General features: G+C 42.8%; 1 protein-coding gene across 1 annotated transcript in view; it reads right to left on the reverse strand.

Moving 5' to 3' along the window:
• The window catches only part of LAPTM4B (lysosomal protein transmembrane 4 beta), a 60,823-nt gene extending 45,582 nt beyond the window's left edge, over positions 1-15,241 (reverse strand). Inside the window, exon 1 of the mRNA XM_074815286.1 lies at positions 14,973-15,241. Coding sequence (XP_074671387.1) covers positions 14,973-15,068 — 96 coding nt within the window. The 5' untranslated portion in view covers positions 15,069-15,241. The remainder of the gene's footprint in view (positions 1-14,972) is intronic.
• Positions 15,242-15,555: the final 314 nt, after the last annotated feature.

Consider the following 15,555-nt stretch of genomic DNA (forward strand, 5'->3'; position numbering starts at 1 on the left):
CTTGGTATTATAGTCACTTGTGACCTGTACCTTTCTCCAAGTTGCAGACAATACCAAGCTGTAAGTACTTCAGGAGATAAGATTAAAAATATTTGGACAAACTATGGCAGAATTCAGACAACAGAGCACAATTCAGTACCAACAAGCATAGAGCATCACATTTGTGACACACTGCAGAAGAACAAGAGGAGGAATAACTCAGTAGGTAACAGTTCCTCAGAAAGGAATCTGAGTATGACAGTGAATAAACAGAACATGACTCAGAAAGGCGAGGAAAAGAAGGAGGTAATAGACTTTTCTCCAGATCCGCTGGGAGATGAGTAAAGTAAGAGATCTAAATTACAGCGAAAGGAAATTTAGGTTAGGCAACTTGCTGAACAATATGAACAATCAGACAGCAGAAGAGATTGTCTGGAGGGAGTTAGAGACCTTCACTACTGCATTTTTTCATAGAACAGTTATACAGCTTTGTGTTGGGAAAGCGGTAGCCATAGATGGTCTTGACTTGGCTTTGAAGACAGCTCAGATGACTGTCAAGATTCAGAGTTACATTCTATAAATTCTACTAATTTTTAACATTATGTTTAACTTTATATTGTAATCCAGTTCTTGCTTTATACTCCTTTGTGGAAAGCTGGAGGACATATGCCGGTAATAAATATGTTACTTAAGAAGAGTACTCAAAATAACCAAGCAATCAGAAACTATAAATGTATATAGTGTTGTTATTTTAAAGGCATACAAGTTTACTCTTTTGTACAGATATAGTCAGGAAGATTCATAAAATACTGACCTAGGCACTCTACTTTCTCCATATGGATATGTCCAGATTCAGATTACGTGTTTGTCAGCATTGCCTTTAATTCTCTGTATAAGACACAGATTGTGTTTGCCTGATCTGAAGTCTGCTGCGGTCAGTAGGAATCTCTTTAATGCTCTTTAGTGCATCACTTTTATGTTCTATCAGGTTGTTCTCTTGTGATCCTCATAATGAGCTCTGAGCACCTTCTAACTACGCTGTCAGCAGTGCAAGTGAAATACACCATGTGTTTATTTGCTCACTCTCTTTCTCCAAGAAGAAATGTGTGCATAGTTCAGTGTATTGCATTTGTTAGGGTTTTTATTTTGTTTTGAAAGTGATGCAACTGTTGAATTTTGAAAAATGCTTTAATGTATGAATTTAATATGCCTAAAAACTTATGGATGTAGCATCTTCCAAGGACACATAATCAAGGCCAAGAGTATGAAGTGATTCCCTATTGATACATGCAGTTGGTATGAGACTTGAAATCTGTGTTCTAGGAAAACCAAAGGAGATTCTTCTGCTTCTCAATAAGGCCAAGATTTCCTTCAAAATGTTTTACACTCCTTCAGCAACAATGTAACAACTAATTAACAATGCTTAGAAAGCATTTTCATTTTGCAAAGTTTCAGTAAGCAGCTAAGGCATATACCTTCCCAATGAGACGTATCATCTTCCTTTTATGGATGGAGAAACAAAAACATGTTCATGAACAGGCAGCAGCATAGAGTTCAGTGGTAAGAATAAAATGCAAGATTTTGCACTGTCAAGTCAGAACTGACCACTGGGTCCTGCTGCTGGTTACAGCCATAGTGCTACCCAGAGTTATAGGAAAGGAGCCCTGGGGGCATTAACAGGCATTACTGGCCCTGCCCAGCCCCACATCAGGCCTCCCCACACCCCTGCCCATGGCCAGGACCCCATTTCAGCTCAGCCTGGGGTGATCAGTCCCTGCTCCAGTGGCACTACAGGAGTGCTGGTCTCCAGCCATGCTTCCTGGATGTACTCCTTGAATGCATGTTGTAGATTGTCTCCAGTTATGTCCCTGGTTTCATCCCCTTTGCTCCTGGTTGGGCCCCCTGCATGGCCCCTGGCCCTGGTTCATCCCCTACCATGTTGGGGGCTGTTGATGGATTCCATTATCAGCCCCCAGTTCTGCACCTGGTCTCAGCCCCTGCAGGATGGTGCCCAGAGTGCCCTAACGAGAGACTGGACAAAGATCCCACAGAAAGCCCTAGAAATTCCCAACTGTCCTCTTATCCTGATACAGAAATAAAACAATAATTTAAAAAATCCCCAAATCTTGCTTCTCTGGCAACTAGATGGAATACATCCACCTTCTCATCAATGTAGAGGAGGAAAATAACTGCTTTGTAGGCAGTATGTATAATGTAAAGGGGAAAACAGGAAATATTATGGAGGAGATAGCTTGTCCAAATATTGGAGCATTGCTTGGATTTCCTTTTCTGGGTTTACAAAACACAATTTCAGATTTGAGTAGAAGATATTTTAAACAGCAACAACTGTGTGAGAGGAGGTGCATGCAGGCATGAGGGAAAAAGGCAGCACGTGCTGAGGCTGGGACCAGCACCACCAGCCACTGCTGCTGCTTCCATCTGTACTGTGATAAAAACCCAGCAGCTTATGTACAGTGTGAAGCAGCTCTTCTAGAGGGAATGGGCAGTGTTTAGGATGTGAGGACGCAACCTCATTTCTTCCACAGACAGCATTCAGCATTTATAAACTATATAATCCACTAAAAATTCAGAACTCTGCCACCAATGAGTGAGTTGCCTTCTTTTCCATGTCATTTGTTCCAAAGATCAGCAGTGAACTGTGGTGACCCGTGGAGATAAAATGCAGGGTAGGAGAGGTGTCAGGAACTACTGCATCAACAGGTGACGAGAAAATGAGTACCACTATAATGTCAGACCCTCCACAGAAGTGCAGGTGCATGGTATCTATCCCAGTTTATCAAAAATAAAATTAGTTCCAGTAGCTTGTAAAAGCATGCTATTAACACAGATCTTGTGCTGATTCCTAACTCAAGCAGACAGTGAAATGCTCAAGCCATTAACTTTCATAGATGTCCGTAAATACTAAAAGAATTGTCAGGAGTTACAATGGCCTAATTCTTCTCAGCCTTCCTCCAGCTCACAGTCAAAAGTTGAAATAAAATTGCTCTGATAAAGGAGTTTAGAAGAGGAAATATTAAGCTTACTTCAACTCAATACACTGCATTAAAAATACACGGATGTTTCTATTGAAGTCCACAGGGTCCCCTCTACAAATATTCTACTACAGTTCTCCCAAGACTTCTTATTGTGGTGAAGAGAGATCCTTTCATTTATAGGAAAAAGTAAGGAAAAAACCTCTATCTTTATTTATATTGATGGTTCAGTTTATAACAATCCATGCATGTAACGGTCTGGATGCTGTCTATGCAGTGAAAGATGTACATACACTTTTAATTCTGGGTCTGTTTTCAGCCTCACTGGACTCAAGAGATCCACAGAAGCACACTCCTTAAATCTCTGCATTGGTGGAGAACTAACTCACCACCTGTGCTCCCTGTCAGGGGCCCTTTACAGTTCCAGAGAGCTGGTTTAATGACAGTCAACACCCCAGTAATATGTAGTTATAAAAACCCGGTACTTTTAGATAAGGGGAGAAAAATAGTTAACTGCATAGACAAACTTTGTTTTTATGATATTGAAAATAATGAAAAAGTAAATTTAATGAAAACACAGTCATTCTGGGCTAACCCCCAACTTTCTATAATCTGTAATAGTGAATTATAATACTGTGATTGATATGGGCAGTTAGTTACCAAAAACATCACTGTAGTTCACTCTATAGTTCTGTACCTGACAGAGTATGAGCTACCAGATGAAAGAGGAGATGATGTTTCTGAATGAAAATGGTTCAGCAAATAACAGCAGATTTCTCTGAGGACTTTGAACTCTGAGACATCTCGGGGTGTGTCCTGGTTTAGCCAGGATAGGGTTAAGTTTCCCCAGCAGTGGGGGGGAAGCTCTAGCCGGGTTATTCATATATCATCCTGACGTCACATCCTGGTGCGAGCGCGGGAAGAATCAGTGATCCCGATTGGCGCAGCCGGTTCTCTCACTGATGTATCGGTATATACTTTTCTCTGTTCATTGTAATCACTGTTATTCTTATTGTTATTGTTTGTTGTGTTGCTGTTGCACTGCTGTATTAAACCTTTCCTTATCTCAGTCTCGGGGCTTTGTATTTCACTCCCTTTGTGGGGGAGGGGCAGCGGCAGCGTGGTCTCAGACCCTGGCAGGGGCTAAACCACCACAGGGTGTTGCTGACCAAGGCTCCTACACCTTGGCCAGGTTTTGAACTGGCACACACAGTTCTAGCATATTTTTAATATCTCACAAAACTGGCAGGGTTTAGTTTGTTGCCCTCTACAGAGATATTATTGAAACAAATCACCAAGGACATTAATTTTACTAGTAAGGAATCCTAAAAGTTTTTAATAAAACTGAAGAAAGTCTCAAGCAAAACCCCTATACTCTATCTCCCTTGAAAAAACTCAAGGTAAGTTTATGACTCTAGGTGCTCGTTCTCTATAGAAACTATAGAAACAAACCCCCAGTCTTAAACTATTTTTTCTCCCTGAAACTAAGCTAACAATATTTTATAGCACTTGGATATTTGCAGTCAATATTACTACTAGAAAAAGTAAAAATGAATGGGAAATGTATAAGCTAACTTAACATCCTTAATTCTCTCCATCTACCTTTGCCTTTCCACTTGGTATGTTCTCTGCATTTTTCTTGCTTTTTTATTTTAGCATAGAAGATATTCATGAAAGCAAGAGCACTTTTGTTCATCAAGAGGACACAAGAACCCTACAGAAGGAAAAAAAATATCAAGTTCAGGGTTTATCTCAATAGTCCAGGGTAGATTTGCACTATCCAGGGCACCTTTCCCAAACTTCTCTGTTAGCATTGATGATGAGTTAAGGTTTATGATCTATTGCCCTCTACCAGCAATTTTTTCTATCTGTTCTCTCTTTCTCCCTGTTATGCAAAGTATTATTTTTGTTCTGAATTCTGATTAAAGAGGAAACGAGACAATTTTAGCAATAAAGGTTTTACAGCTGTCTGACTGCTGAGGAGTGCAGGCAAACATGAGAAGGAACAAGGTGTCCCTCCTGTGTGCCCAAGTGTCTTTACAGATCTCATGCCAATGATTCAGCCACCTTCCCTCTCAGGTTGCAAAGGTCCCAGGAGCTGCATCTGAGCACAGGTCCATCAGTGGCTTGAACTCCTAGGAAATGAGGAGCCAGAGAACCCTGGCTGTCAGAGGAGATTCCTCTCTTTTTTTCTGCTGTGTAAGCCTTCTGCCTCATGCTAATGGAAATGTTTCAACCCTCCAGTGCTGGGGGACAAGCTGCAGATGTGTTAGTGATGCAAAAATTAATGAATTGTGCAAGGAAGGAAACGCAGCCATACTTAGTTATCTTTTCATCCAATGAAACATAACAGTCTGAAGGGAAACAGAAAGATGGACATGTAAAGTTGGGTGAAACTCACTATCAGACATTATTACTGAAGCCAAAGGTTGGAGGAATATAGAAAAGGATGAGATGTTTATTCAGGAAATGAAAGTGCTTAGTTGTATTACAAAGCATCTTAAAAACAAAATATAAGCCTTCCTGCTTCAGGTTATTGCCCAAACTTAAAATAATAGGAGAATAAAAGAAAATGTTGTCCCTGCACAAGTTATTCTTTCTTACTTCCCTGTGTGGTTTCTCAAAGCATATGTTTCTGGCTGCTACCTGAAATACAGCACTGGAATAGAGAAAGCATTAGTCAGATCAGAAGTAGCAATTAAGTCTTTGTGTTCTTTAATCTGTAGAAGACAGGGTAGAGTCTGCAATTCTTGTTGCTCATTTTTCCATTTTACTCATGAGAAGTCAAAGAATGATCCAGGCAGGCTCAGACTAGCATATTACAGACTGCATATTATAGAGAGCATATAATAGAAAGCTGTGTAAAATATTTTAATCAGACTTTATATATAATTTCAACTTTTATTATTATAATAACACTAGCATTGAACTTTAAAGGCTATGTTGATTAAATTGATATAGGAAGTCCAGCATAATTTATGAGCACTCTTCTATACAAATGACTCAACTACTGCCTACTGCCAGCCTTTTAACAGTCCTAAAACCCAAGCCACAAGAGGTCTGTTATTAATGAAATATGGTAATGAATAAATTTATAAAAAAAATCCTAGGTGGAGAGACTGTGCAGGATGCACACTAGAGGTTTCTGCCTCTCTGGAGATAGAGTTTAATTTGTTATATACTTAATCTTAGTCCTTTCATGGTTTAAGGAAATAGGATATTTGTATGCAAATTTATCAGTGGATTCTTTGCTACTTTTCCATTGTATTTAAAGAAAGTTGAACCTGTATCTGAGCAAAGTCCTGAAAATGATTGCTGCAGTCTTCTGCCCAGCCCTGGGGAAATACAATCACATACCCGTGTTCAAGTTACAACGTTGCCAGACCTGCTCACAATTTCTACTAAAGCACATCTTGGTTCAGGATGCTGTGGAGAGCTAGCAAAGAATTGGTATGCAATAAAATCTGATTAGAAAGACTTGGTCAGTTGGGATTTGTTTGGTTTCTGCATTTGTACTTGGCTTCCAAATATGGGGTTTTGAGTCTTGCAGGTGACTGTGAAAGGTTGAGGGCAGACCTGCTAAAGTATCACTCTTGATGTGAGCTGTGGCAGCTCCCATGGGCCTGAACTGTAGTGTGGACTCATGACAGAGGATGGGCCAGTCAACGCAGCTCTGTAACTGCGCATCTGGGCTGGATTGCCCAAGGCAGCTGGCCCTGGCCAGCAGCTTGCGTGTCTTAGCCACACCAGTCCACGATGCTGTCTGTGCTCAGACTCACCTCTAGCCTCTTCGGACACATGTTACTGCACTGGTGAGAGGAGTGTGCCCCAACTTTTGACAGCAAGCTACATATACCACTTAATTTAAAAAGGCCCACCAAATCACACCAGACCTTTGATCAATTACTCTTTTGTAGTCACCACAGGCAATATCCACAGAAGCCATGTAAGGAACCAGGGCTGTCTAGTAAACTGCATCCTTGCATCATTCTGCAACCCAAGGCAGGGATTTAGTTATGCAAGAAAGCAGTGGGCACACCACAAAGGATGGTATAGTACAGATAATTACTGAATTAGTAGACAACATGATCACATGTATCCAATCTCTCTGGGCACAGCTGTTTCACAGTTGGGAAATGCACCTCCACAAGGTGAAAATCTCCCACAAACCTGTGTTTCTGCCAAAAGCATTTGTCCTGTCTGTTTTAAGTAGCTTAATATATCGCCTGATAAAACAAGACCTTGCTCAGCACAAGCCAGCAATGAAATGAAAAACAGCCGCGGCAGTTTAAAAGATCTTCTAAAGCAGAGGACTAGGATGATGGGAGTCAGAGCGGACTGCAGGCATCTGAAAGAGAGCAGACCCACAGGAGGTCCAGGAACAGTGTGCTAGGCTCAAGCCCAGATTATTTCTTCAGTGATGCCTTCCTGGCAGATTGACTACCTCAGATCGACCAAGAGCACTCTCTTGCACCTTCAGCACCAAGCGTGTTTTTTCTCTTCCTATTTCGCTCTTCAGAGATTTGGGGCTTTAAACCTCTAGCCCAGCTGCAGAACAGCACAGAAACTCCCGTGCACATTTTCAAGCCTTGGCCACTTTAAACTTCCAGAGTTTTACAGTCAAAGCATGAGCCTCACAATAAAACCAGAGAAAAAGAAAGCAATCAAGGAAATTAATTCCTGGCTATTTTGCAACATCCGTTCCATATGTCCAGGAATATATAAGACTAATTGCATTTTCCCTGACGTCAGTCTAATCAACGATCAGTTTATGAAGCTTAATGTGTTCTCCTCTGGCTCACTAAGAGATACATATTAACCTTCAACAGAACTTCTAAACACATTTTACTTGATTAATGTAATACCTCCTCTACTTTCTATAAATACATTCATGATTTTTGTATAAAAAACAAATGTAATCATAGCATACTGGACTATTAATGGGTTTCTTTCCTTTAACAAGCATTTATGTAAACTTTGCTCCTCTTACAACCAACCATCTGTGTTCTCACTGGAGGGAGACAACTGTTCCTTGTAATCCCAGTGAATTTATTATCCAATTGAGGGCCTTACTAAGAAAAAAAAAGGGTACTATACAGAGGTTTGCATTTTCTGAATTGATAACTGTGTTGATTAGAAGAGACAACTGTGTCATTATTCTGGACAACTGATGCATATTATCAGCTATCATTGCAATGATTCATATACTCTGTGAAAAATCCTAGTGTGGTGTTTGGAGATATAAGAAAAATTGCATATGTAAGGGAATTAGAGCTGAAAGACATTTTCAGAAATCCTTGTGTTGTGTTACAGACCAACAAACAGTTCAGTAAGTACATGGACTGTCCAAAAGATGCTTACAAGAAATTTTATCCCTCCAATGACTTAAAAAGTTTTTAAAACAAAAACATTAATAAAAACACTGATGTATGACATAGCCTGGGAAAGACTGACAAAATGATGTTTCTGCTCCTCTCTGCATCATAGCAAACACACAAACCTGACTATTTTCACTCAGAACAGAAAGCACAGGTAACTTGGGATATGGTGTACTGACAAATCCATCTTTTTTTTTTCAGAAAATCTTTCTGGCCTGTTCATGGATTTATTGTCACCCAGGGGTGAGTGATTAGGGTCTTTGTAAGCTGTCTTATTGATTGTGTGATTTAAATTCCTTCCATATGGTAATTTATTTTGTCATTTAACTGAAGATGGCCTGAAGCATGAGTTGGAGAAAGGAGGTAGGATAAGGTCCTGCACTGCAGAAACCAACCTGGGTATGTGCATGGTGGGGAGGAGTTCTTTAAGGAGCTCTCCAGAAGCTGTTCTTGAAACAATTAACTGTTATGGTATTTAATACTGTCTCTCTAGATATGTCACAATCAGAATGTAGTTATTGAGAAAGTCCTTCAGACAGGATAACATTTTGTTCATGTTAATGATAAGTGTTGGTCTTTACTCTTTTATCTATCATGTCTAAAATGTATACGCATGTGTTCTGTTTCTTAAGAAAATACCATGCAGGCCCTGAGCAGATATTTGTGTGCAGGATCAGTCATTTATTTCCCACTGGTCTTGAAGAAGATAATGAAATGGATGCGATCCACTCCAAGAGCAAGTATCCTGAACCTCCTCTGATTCCAGTCTCAGTTGGATATTCAACATGTACATCAATCATACAGCAAAGCCTTTGAAAGTAGGATTCATATTTTTCTTTATTCATAATGAATTCCAAGTTTTCTCTCCACTCTCCTCAAGAGCAAGCATGTGCACAGGAAATCTCCAATGAGTTACTTGGGAATGTTACTGGTTTTTTTCAAGATCTCAGCTTCCATTTTATGAAAGAAAGTACAGACAACAGAAAAACTAATGATAATTTTATAGACATAGCACTTGGCATATAAATATTTAGTCACTGCAGCCATTTGCACTGCAAGTATTGGGAGTCTCAAGTCATTTCAGGTTATATCATGACCGCTTCACCTGCCATTGATGCTGACACTACATTTCACCTGCTGCTGACACTACCTCTCCTACCAAGGGATGAGAATTAGCCATGTCATTGGCACCACCCAGCCCTTCCCCCTGAATATACTACCCAGGTCTGGGCCACGGAGGGGCAATCACCTGGTGAACCCACAGTGAGCCCCATTCTGCAAGACTTCTTTCCCCAGTGCCACCAGTACTGGCCTGTTAGTGGAGGTGGTAAAGGCAGTGTTGCCTGCAGGATAACCTGACCCAGCACCCCAGCTATATCAGACTGGCATGACATAGGAAGTGACATCCCTGGCTGATATGAAGGAACAGAGCCTTCAGTGGGCTGGCTGATGTACTATGACCATTCATAAGGAGATAAGAATAAGGAGACCCTTTATTCTTAGCCCATTTCATACCATATAAAAGCAAAGAAAGCTAGTTTTCTAAGTAAAACACAAGGCCTCAACCTTGTATTCATGCAAATTCCCAAAACCTGGCTCTGGGATAACAAAGTTTCCAATTCCCTGTAATGTCAGGCTTTCTAATGGTGCAATTTCCCCCTTTTGACAACTTCAGTTCTTTTTTTGATTTTCAAAATCTTCTGATTTTCACTGGTTTGAAAATAATTAATTACTTCATCTTAGAATTTCTTTGCTTTCCCTGAAAGAGCCTTTCCATCGTGTTCAAGGGACCCGCGCTTACAACTCCTTGCTGATATGAGCAGTCTCAGACAGTGTAAAGGATACAGGAGTGGGGACGGAGCAGTTTGGAAGGACCCCAGTGTAGGTATATTTTGTTTACATGAGCAGTCAGTGCTCATCTCTACTCCCTGCCAAGTAAGCCAAGATTTCAGTAATCTGCTAACTTGTATCTAACCACATTGCCATACATGCGGTTTTGCACGGGGCTTGAAAAAGACAAGGAAATAAGTGTGGCCCCGTGGCAGAATATATACCTAATTGTCTCTTTGACATTCGGTCAGGTGCGCTCTACTGATCTCAGCAGGGTGTTCAATCAATGAGGCCATAGCAAGCAGTGCTTTTCTTTCGCTTTACAATATAAAGAGGCCATAACCAGTACATTTTTTCATCCATTAGGATTCAATCCTTTTATCAAAAAACGATTGGGATGCAGACACAAATTATGCATGCTTTCAACTGTATATTCAGAAAAAACCAGAACTGAAATGTCATGACTAGCAATTCATGCTGAGCTTTCCACAAATAGCAGCTCAAATGTTGAAATTACCCTGGCTAAAAACTTTGGCTCGCTTTATTTACGTTCTTACTGCACGCCCTTGAGAGGGAGCCGCACAACTCGATAAATTGCGGTTATAAAAGGTTCTCAGCCTTCCATTAGTTTTTATTTTTAGCCCCTCTCTGCCGGGGCCCCGGGGGAGCGTGGCGGGCGGCAGCGCTGAGCCCCGGCCAGCTCCGGTGGGGCTGGACAGCTCCCGCCGCGCCGCCAGCGGCGCCGGGACACCGGGGGACCGGGGAGGCCGAACCGGGCGGACCGGGGGGACGAGCAGCCCGTGCCCAGGGCACTGCTGCAGCGAGGCGAGTAGCAGGCAGCACTGGGCACACAGAGCTCAAAAATGAAAGCTTCTTTTTTTTTTTTCCTTTTTTTTTTTTTTTTTTTACTGATGCTTTAAAGTTTCATCTTCCTCCCTCCAAGTCAATGGGAAATAATTCCCATGGTCCCAGATGGTGTGAGTGGAGCCTTGGGGTGTGCATAAACCCCACCGCCATGTGTTGGGAGAGTGGGAAATCCTTCCATGACTCTGTCAGCACATCTGATGTTGTTCCTTCTTTGTGTTTTAGATAAGGAAAGAGGAGGCCATTTATCAGGAAGAAGACATGCTGCCTTTATAAATGCTGTTATCGATGGGGATGTTCTGACTCACCAGTACTAAATGGGTCACTCAGAATTGACAAAAATACCAGCTTTCCCCTGGACCCTGGCACCCGGGGGAGATCAGAACTGATGTTGGCTCATTTCAGCAGTGTCACGCTGATACAGTGCTCTGGGACAAAACTAAGCTGCTGGCAGTGACTTTCTCATTTCCCTTAGTTTGCTTTTTGTTTTGGTTTTTTTTTGTTTGTTTGTTTTTGTTTTTTTGTTTTTTCCAAAATATGACACTTGTAAGACTTTTGTGCCCAAAAATGTTTCTGCATTATTACTTGTGACCTCTGATTTCATGTTATAATACAGAGAAGTGTAACATCCATGCCAGTGGGATAAAACCCAAAGATTAATAACCAGCTGAACCAAACTGCTCTTCAGGTTTGGAAAAAAACATTAGCCCCCAGCCAACCATATTATTGGCATTTTAATATTCAGCATAATGTTTGTATTCAACATTGCAGCAGCCCCTCTTAAGCTTTTCTCCCCAGGGCAGCACACTTGTTCCTGAAGTGCAGGCTGTTCTGCAACCCAATTAGATATTCTTTTCAGGAAATTTCTTCTGGCTGCTCCACCCTTTACAAGTGGTTTTTTTACATTAAAGTACCTCAGTGCTCTGTAATAGCACGTATATTATGTTATGTACACTACACATTGCAATATCATGCAATGCTGTATTATATTATATTATTCTAGATGCAGTACCTATGGCTTTACCAGGAGAAAACTATTGAAACACAATAGCTATAGGAACATTAGCATCCTGAGATCCATTATGTTCTAAAATAGAGCAAAGTTAAATATTTATTTCTCAGCTATTGATACTTTGTGAGACCATTGTAAGTGTCCATGGCTGCTGGGCATGTTTTGGAAATACACACAGTGCTCCTTTCCCTTACCTATGTGGGAAAGTGCTCTCATCATGCAGCCCTGATGACTCCAGTGGCACTCAGGACCCCACTCTCTCCACTATTTGTAGGATCCCAAACATCCAATTAAAACATTAAATCTAAAGAGCTAAAACATCATCCCAGAGAAATGCACTATTTTTTCTGCATTTACTCAGACATGAAATTCTGCCTCCTGAAATTATACTAACTCAGAACTGGTTCAACATGTGAAAATGTTATTTTAAAAGCCTGCCAAAACTTCTAAGGTACTATTTTTTCCTCCTCCAGAAGCCTCTACTACTGAATCATTGTATTCATAGTCATAGAATTAATAAAACATACACTTCACAGGTAGTGAAATATTTTTTCATATAGCATCAAGAAAACTGTTCATTCTCTAGGGGAATGTTTTTCCCTCGAGTAATTTCCTATAAAGCATAATGGCAAACACTATACAGAATACATGTTGGTGTGGCAAAAAATCAAAGGGGTTTTTGTTTGAACTTTATTTGAGATAATGCTCGTAGCTCACATGTGGTTTGGAGTAATGCAGCCACCCAAAATGTAGGCAGAGAACAAATTTGCCACCAGGACAGCATCTATTTTTATTTAAACTCTCAATAGCACATGGTATCAAATCATAATTGTTCTAAGAAAAATGATATTTTTGTATATGATTTTGTAAACTGGACCTTTCAACTAGAGTAGCTATTTACTCAAGGAGCTACCCCTTCCTTATTTGTTGCTTCCTAACTTTGTAAGCTAGCAAAAAGGTTTAGCATTTATTATCAACATGCATCTAGATTTCTATTCTTAATAGTTAACCTTAAAAATCTAAATATTTGCAATAGAGGAGAAAGCACCTTGACATGTTATGAATTATTGTCAGTTTAAAATAATTCAGAAATCTGCCCTGAAAAATTTATGGAAGCAAAAGAAGCAAAGTAGGAAGAGATGTAAGTCAGGAAATACCTACTAGTTAGAAGAGAAAATTTAAAAACAGATTTTGCATAAAAATAGCATGTGAAATTGGGGCACTGGTATTTAAATGTTAGTAACACAATAGGTAACAAAGTCTAAAAAGCTGTCAGGCTTTTCATTGTATCTAAGGCCTACTGATGCATGCACTTCCCTCTTCCTCAAATATCTTTAGGTCCACTGAACAGCTAAAATATCTGTATCCCTGTCTTCACGGAGCCAATGTGAAAAGGCTTCATTCAGCTGAAGGCAGAAAGAAATAACAAGCATCCTGGAAGAAATTTTCAAAAGCTTTCAGGTCATATTAAAACTTATTGAAACCTCATTGCAGCCAGGCAGAGGGGCATCTTTTTCAACACTGTCAGTATTCCAGATACCACAGGCTATGGATATTGCATTTAACTATATTCTATTAAACCAGGAGCAAGAAAGAGTTCAACTAATGCACCATTTTCTCAGTGTTGAAGTATGTACTTTATAGGACATAAAGCGTTTTATATGATTTCTAGGACATAAATGTCAACCTAGCCTTTTCATTATGCTGATCGAATTTATTTAATGAGCTGTCCTAGAGTGGAGGCCAGCCCTACATTTTTCACTTGTTTCTGAAGGGAATTTAAGCAGTTAGCAAATAAGCCCGGGTCTAATCTGCTTCCGTCTGCAATCACTTGAAAAATGATGCTTGGCAAACAGCTCTGCATGGCCTTGGCAGCACACGGAGACTGTTTTCTCACACCAGGGGATGGGGAAGACTGAGGAGGCTGAGAAGTTCATCTACATAACCCAAAGCGATGAACCAGCTCTTTTTATTCTTGTGGCACATTTGTAAACCCTGCGACTATGGCAGGACCGGCTCTGGGAAAGCCGCTTTTCCTGCATTGCTACTCAAGGGATTGAGAAGAGATTGTCAAAGACAGACGAGGAACTGAAGGCTTAATGCGTCTCCTCCTCACCGAGTCTATCCCTTGGCTGAATAACCAGGTGTCAAACAACCTCTAGGACAGATGACAACTCGTTAAAGCTGTGCCTCGAGGGTCAATTCCTCACTCGCATCCTATAACCCTGATGGAGGAAAGAAGTCTTTCTAGTACCTGGTAGCAACTGCCTGAAAGGGTTCAGCTCTCTGCCAGGCAGCCCAAAATACTACTGAAAATTATCTGACAAACAAGGACAACAATGACAAGAACACCCGACTTCCTCACAAAGCAGCGACCAGAGATGGTAAGATTTTCAGTGCAGCGTGGTCAGAACCAGGGCAGCCTTGCTGGAGCTAATGCACCAGCGGGGCCTCAGCGCTGCAGTGAACCTCGGCCTGAGAAACACCGATCCCAAGTTCGGGGAGCCTGGAAAACCCCTCACTCCGGCGGATGGTCACTCCTCACATTTTCATCCCCCAAACAGCTTTTTGCTTGAGACCCTGGTGAGCCTGCCAGTGCTCTGTATCTTCTGCCCCCACTCCCCTGGTCCTTAAACACGCACACACTTCATTTCCCGATTTAGACAGAGTCTAAATACCGGCCTCTGCCTCGCCGGGAGATGAGCCCTGGGTTCGCAGCGGGGAAGCGCGGGGGCTCGCTGAGCATTACGCTGATGATACCACCGCGACTCCTCCAAGGGTTATTCCCCGAACCCGCCTGGGCTGCGAGGTGCAGCCGTGGCTGCCGCCGTAGCTGCCGCGATGGGCACCCCCTCCGCGGAGCAGCCGGGACCGGGGACACCCCGGGGGGGGCGGGGAAGCCGGGGGGGCGCTTACCAGGTACCAGACGCCGAGGATGATGGTGCCGGTGCGGACATGGCAGCAGAGGCAGCAGCTGTTGGAGTAGAAGCGCGCCCAGGGCGAGCTCAGCATCTCCGCGGCTCCTGCGGGCTCCTCGCCGCTCCGCGCCTCTCGCCGCGCCGCTCCGCGGAGGAGGGACCGGGGCAGGGGCCGGGGCCGCCCCTCCCGGCGGGCGGGACCGAGAGCGGAGGGACCCAGCCCAGGCGGCGCGGGGCGGGGTCCCCGGCGGCTCCGCGGGTGGCGACTGCTCCTGGGCAGGCCGCGGTGCTGCCTTCACCCCCCGCCGCGCCCGCACAGCGCTGGCTGACCCCAGCCAACCGGAGGGCAAAGCGGAGCGCCGGCGCCATCGCGCCGGGGCACGGAAGGATTTTAAAATGGCACGTTGAGGGCGCTGGGCGAGTCGCCTGGCCGGCCCGCGTGTCCCCGGCACGGCGCGGGGGGAGGGCAAGCGCCGTTGTGCCGGTGGCCCGAGCCAGCTCTGCCCAGGCAGGGCCGCGCCGGGGACGGGCGGGGAGAGCGACCCCGGGACGGTGCTGCCTCGGCAAAGCTTGTAGCTCCT

The sequence above is a fragment of the Strix aluco genome, chromosome 1, assembly GCF_031877795.1.
Source record: "Strix aluco isolate bStrAlu1 chromosome 1, bStrAlu1.hap1, whole genome shotgun sequence".
Taxonomy (NCBI): domain Eukaryota; kingdom Metazoa; phylum Chordata; class Aves; order Strigiformes; family Strigidae; genus Strix; species Strix aluco.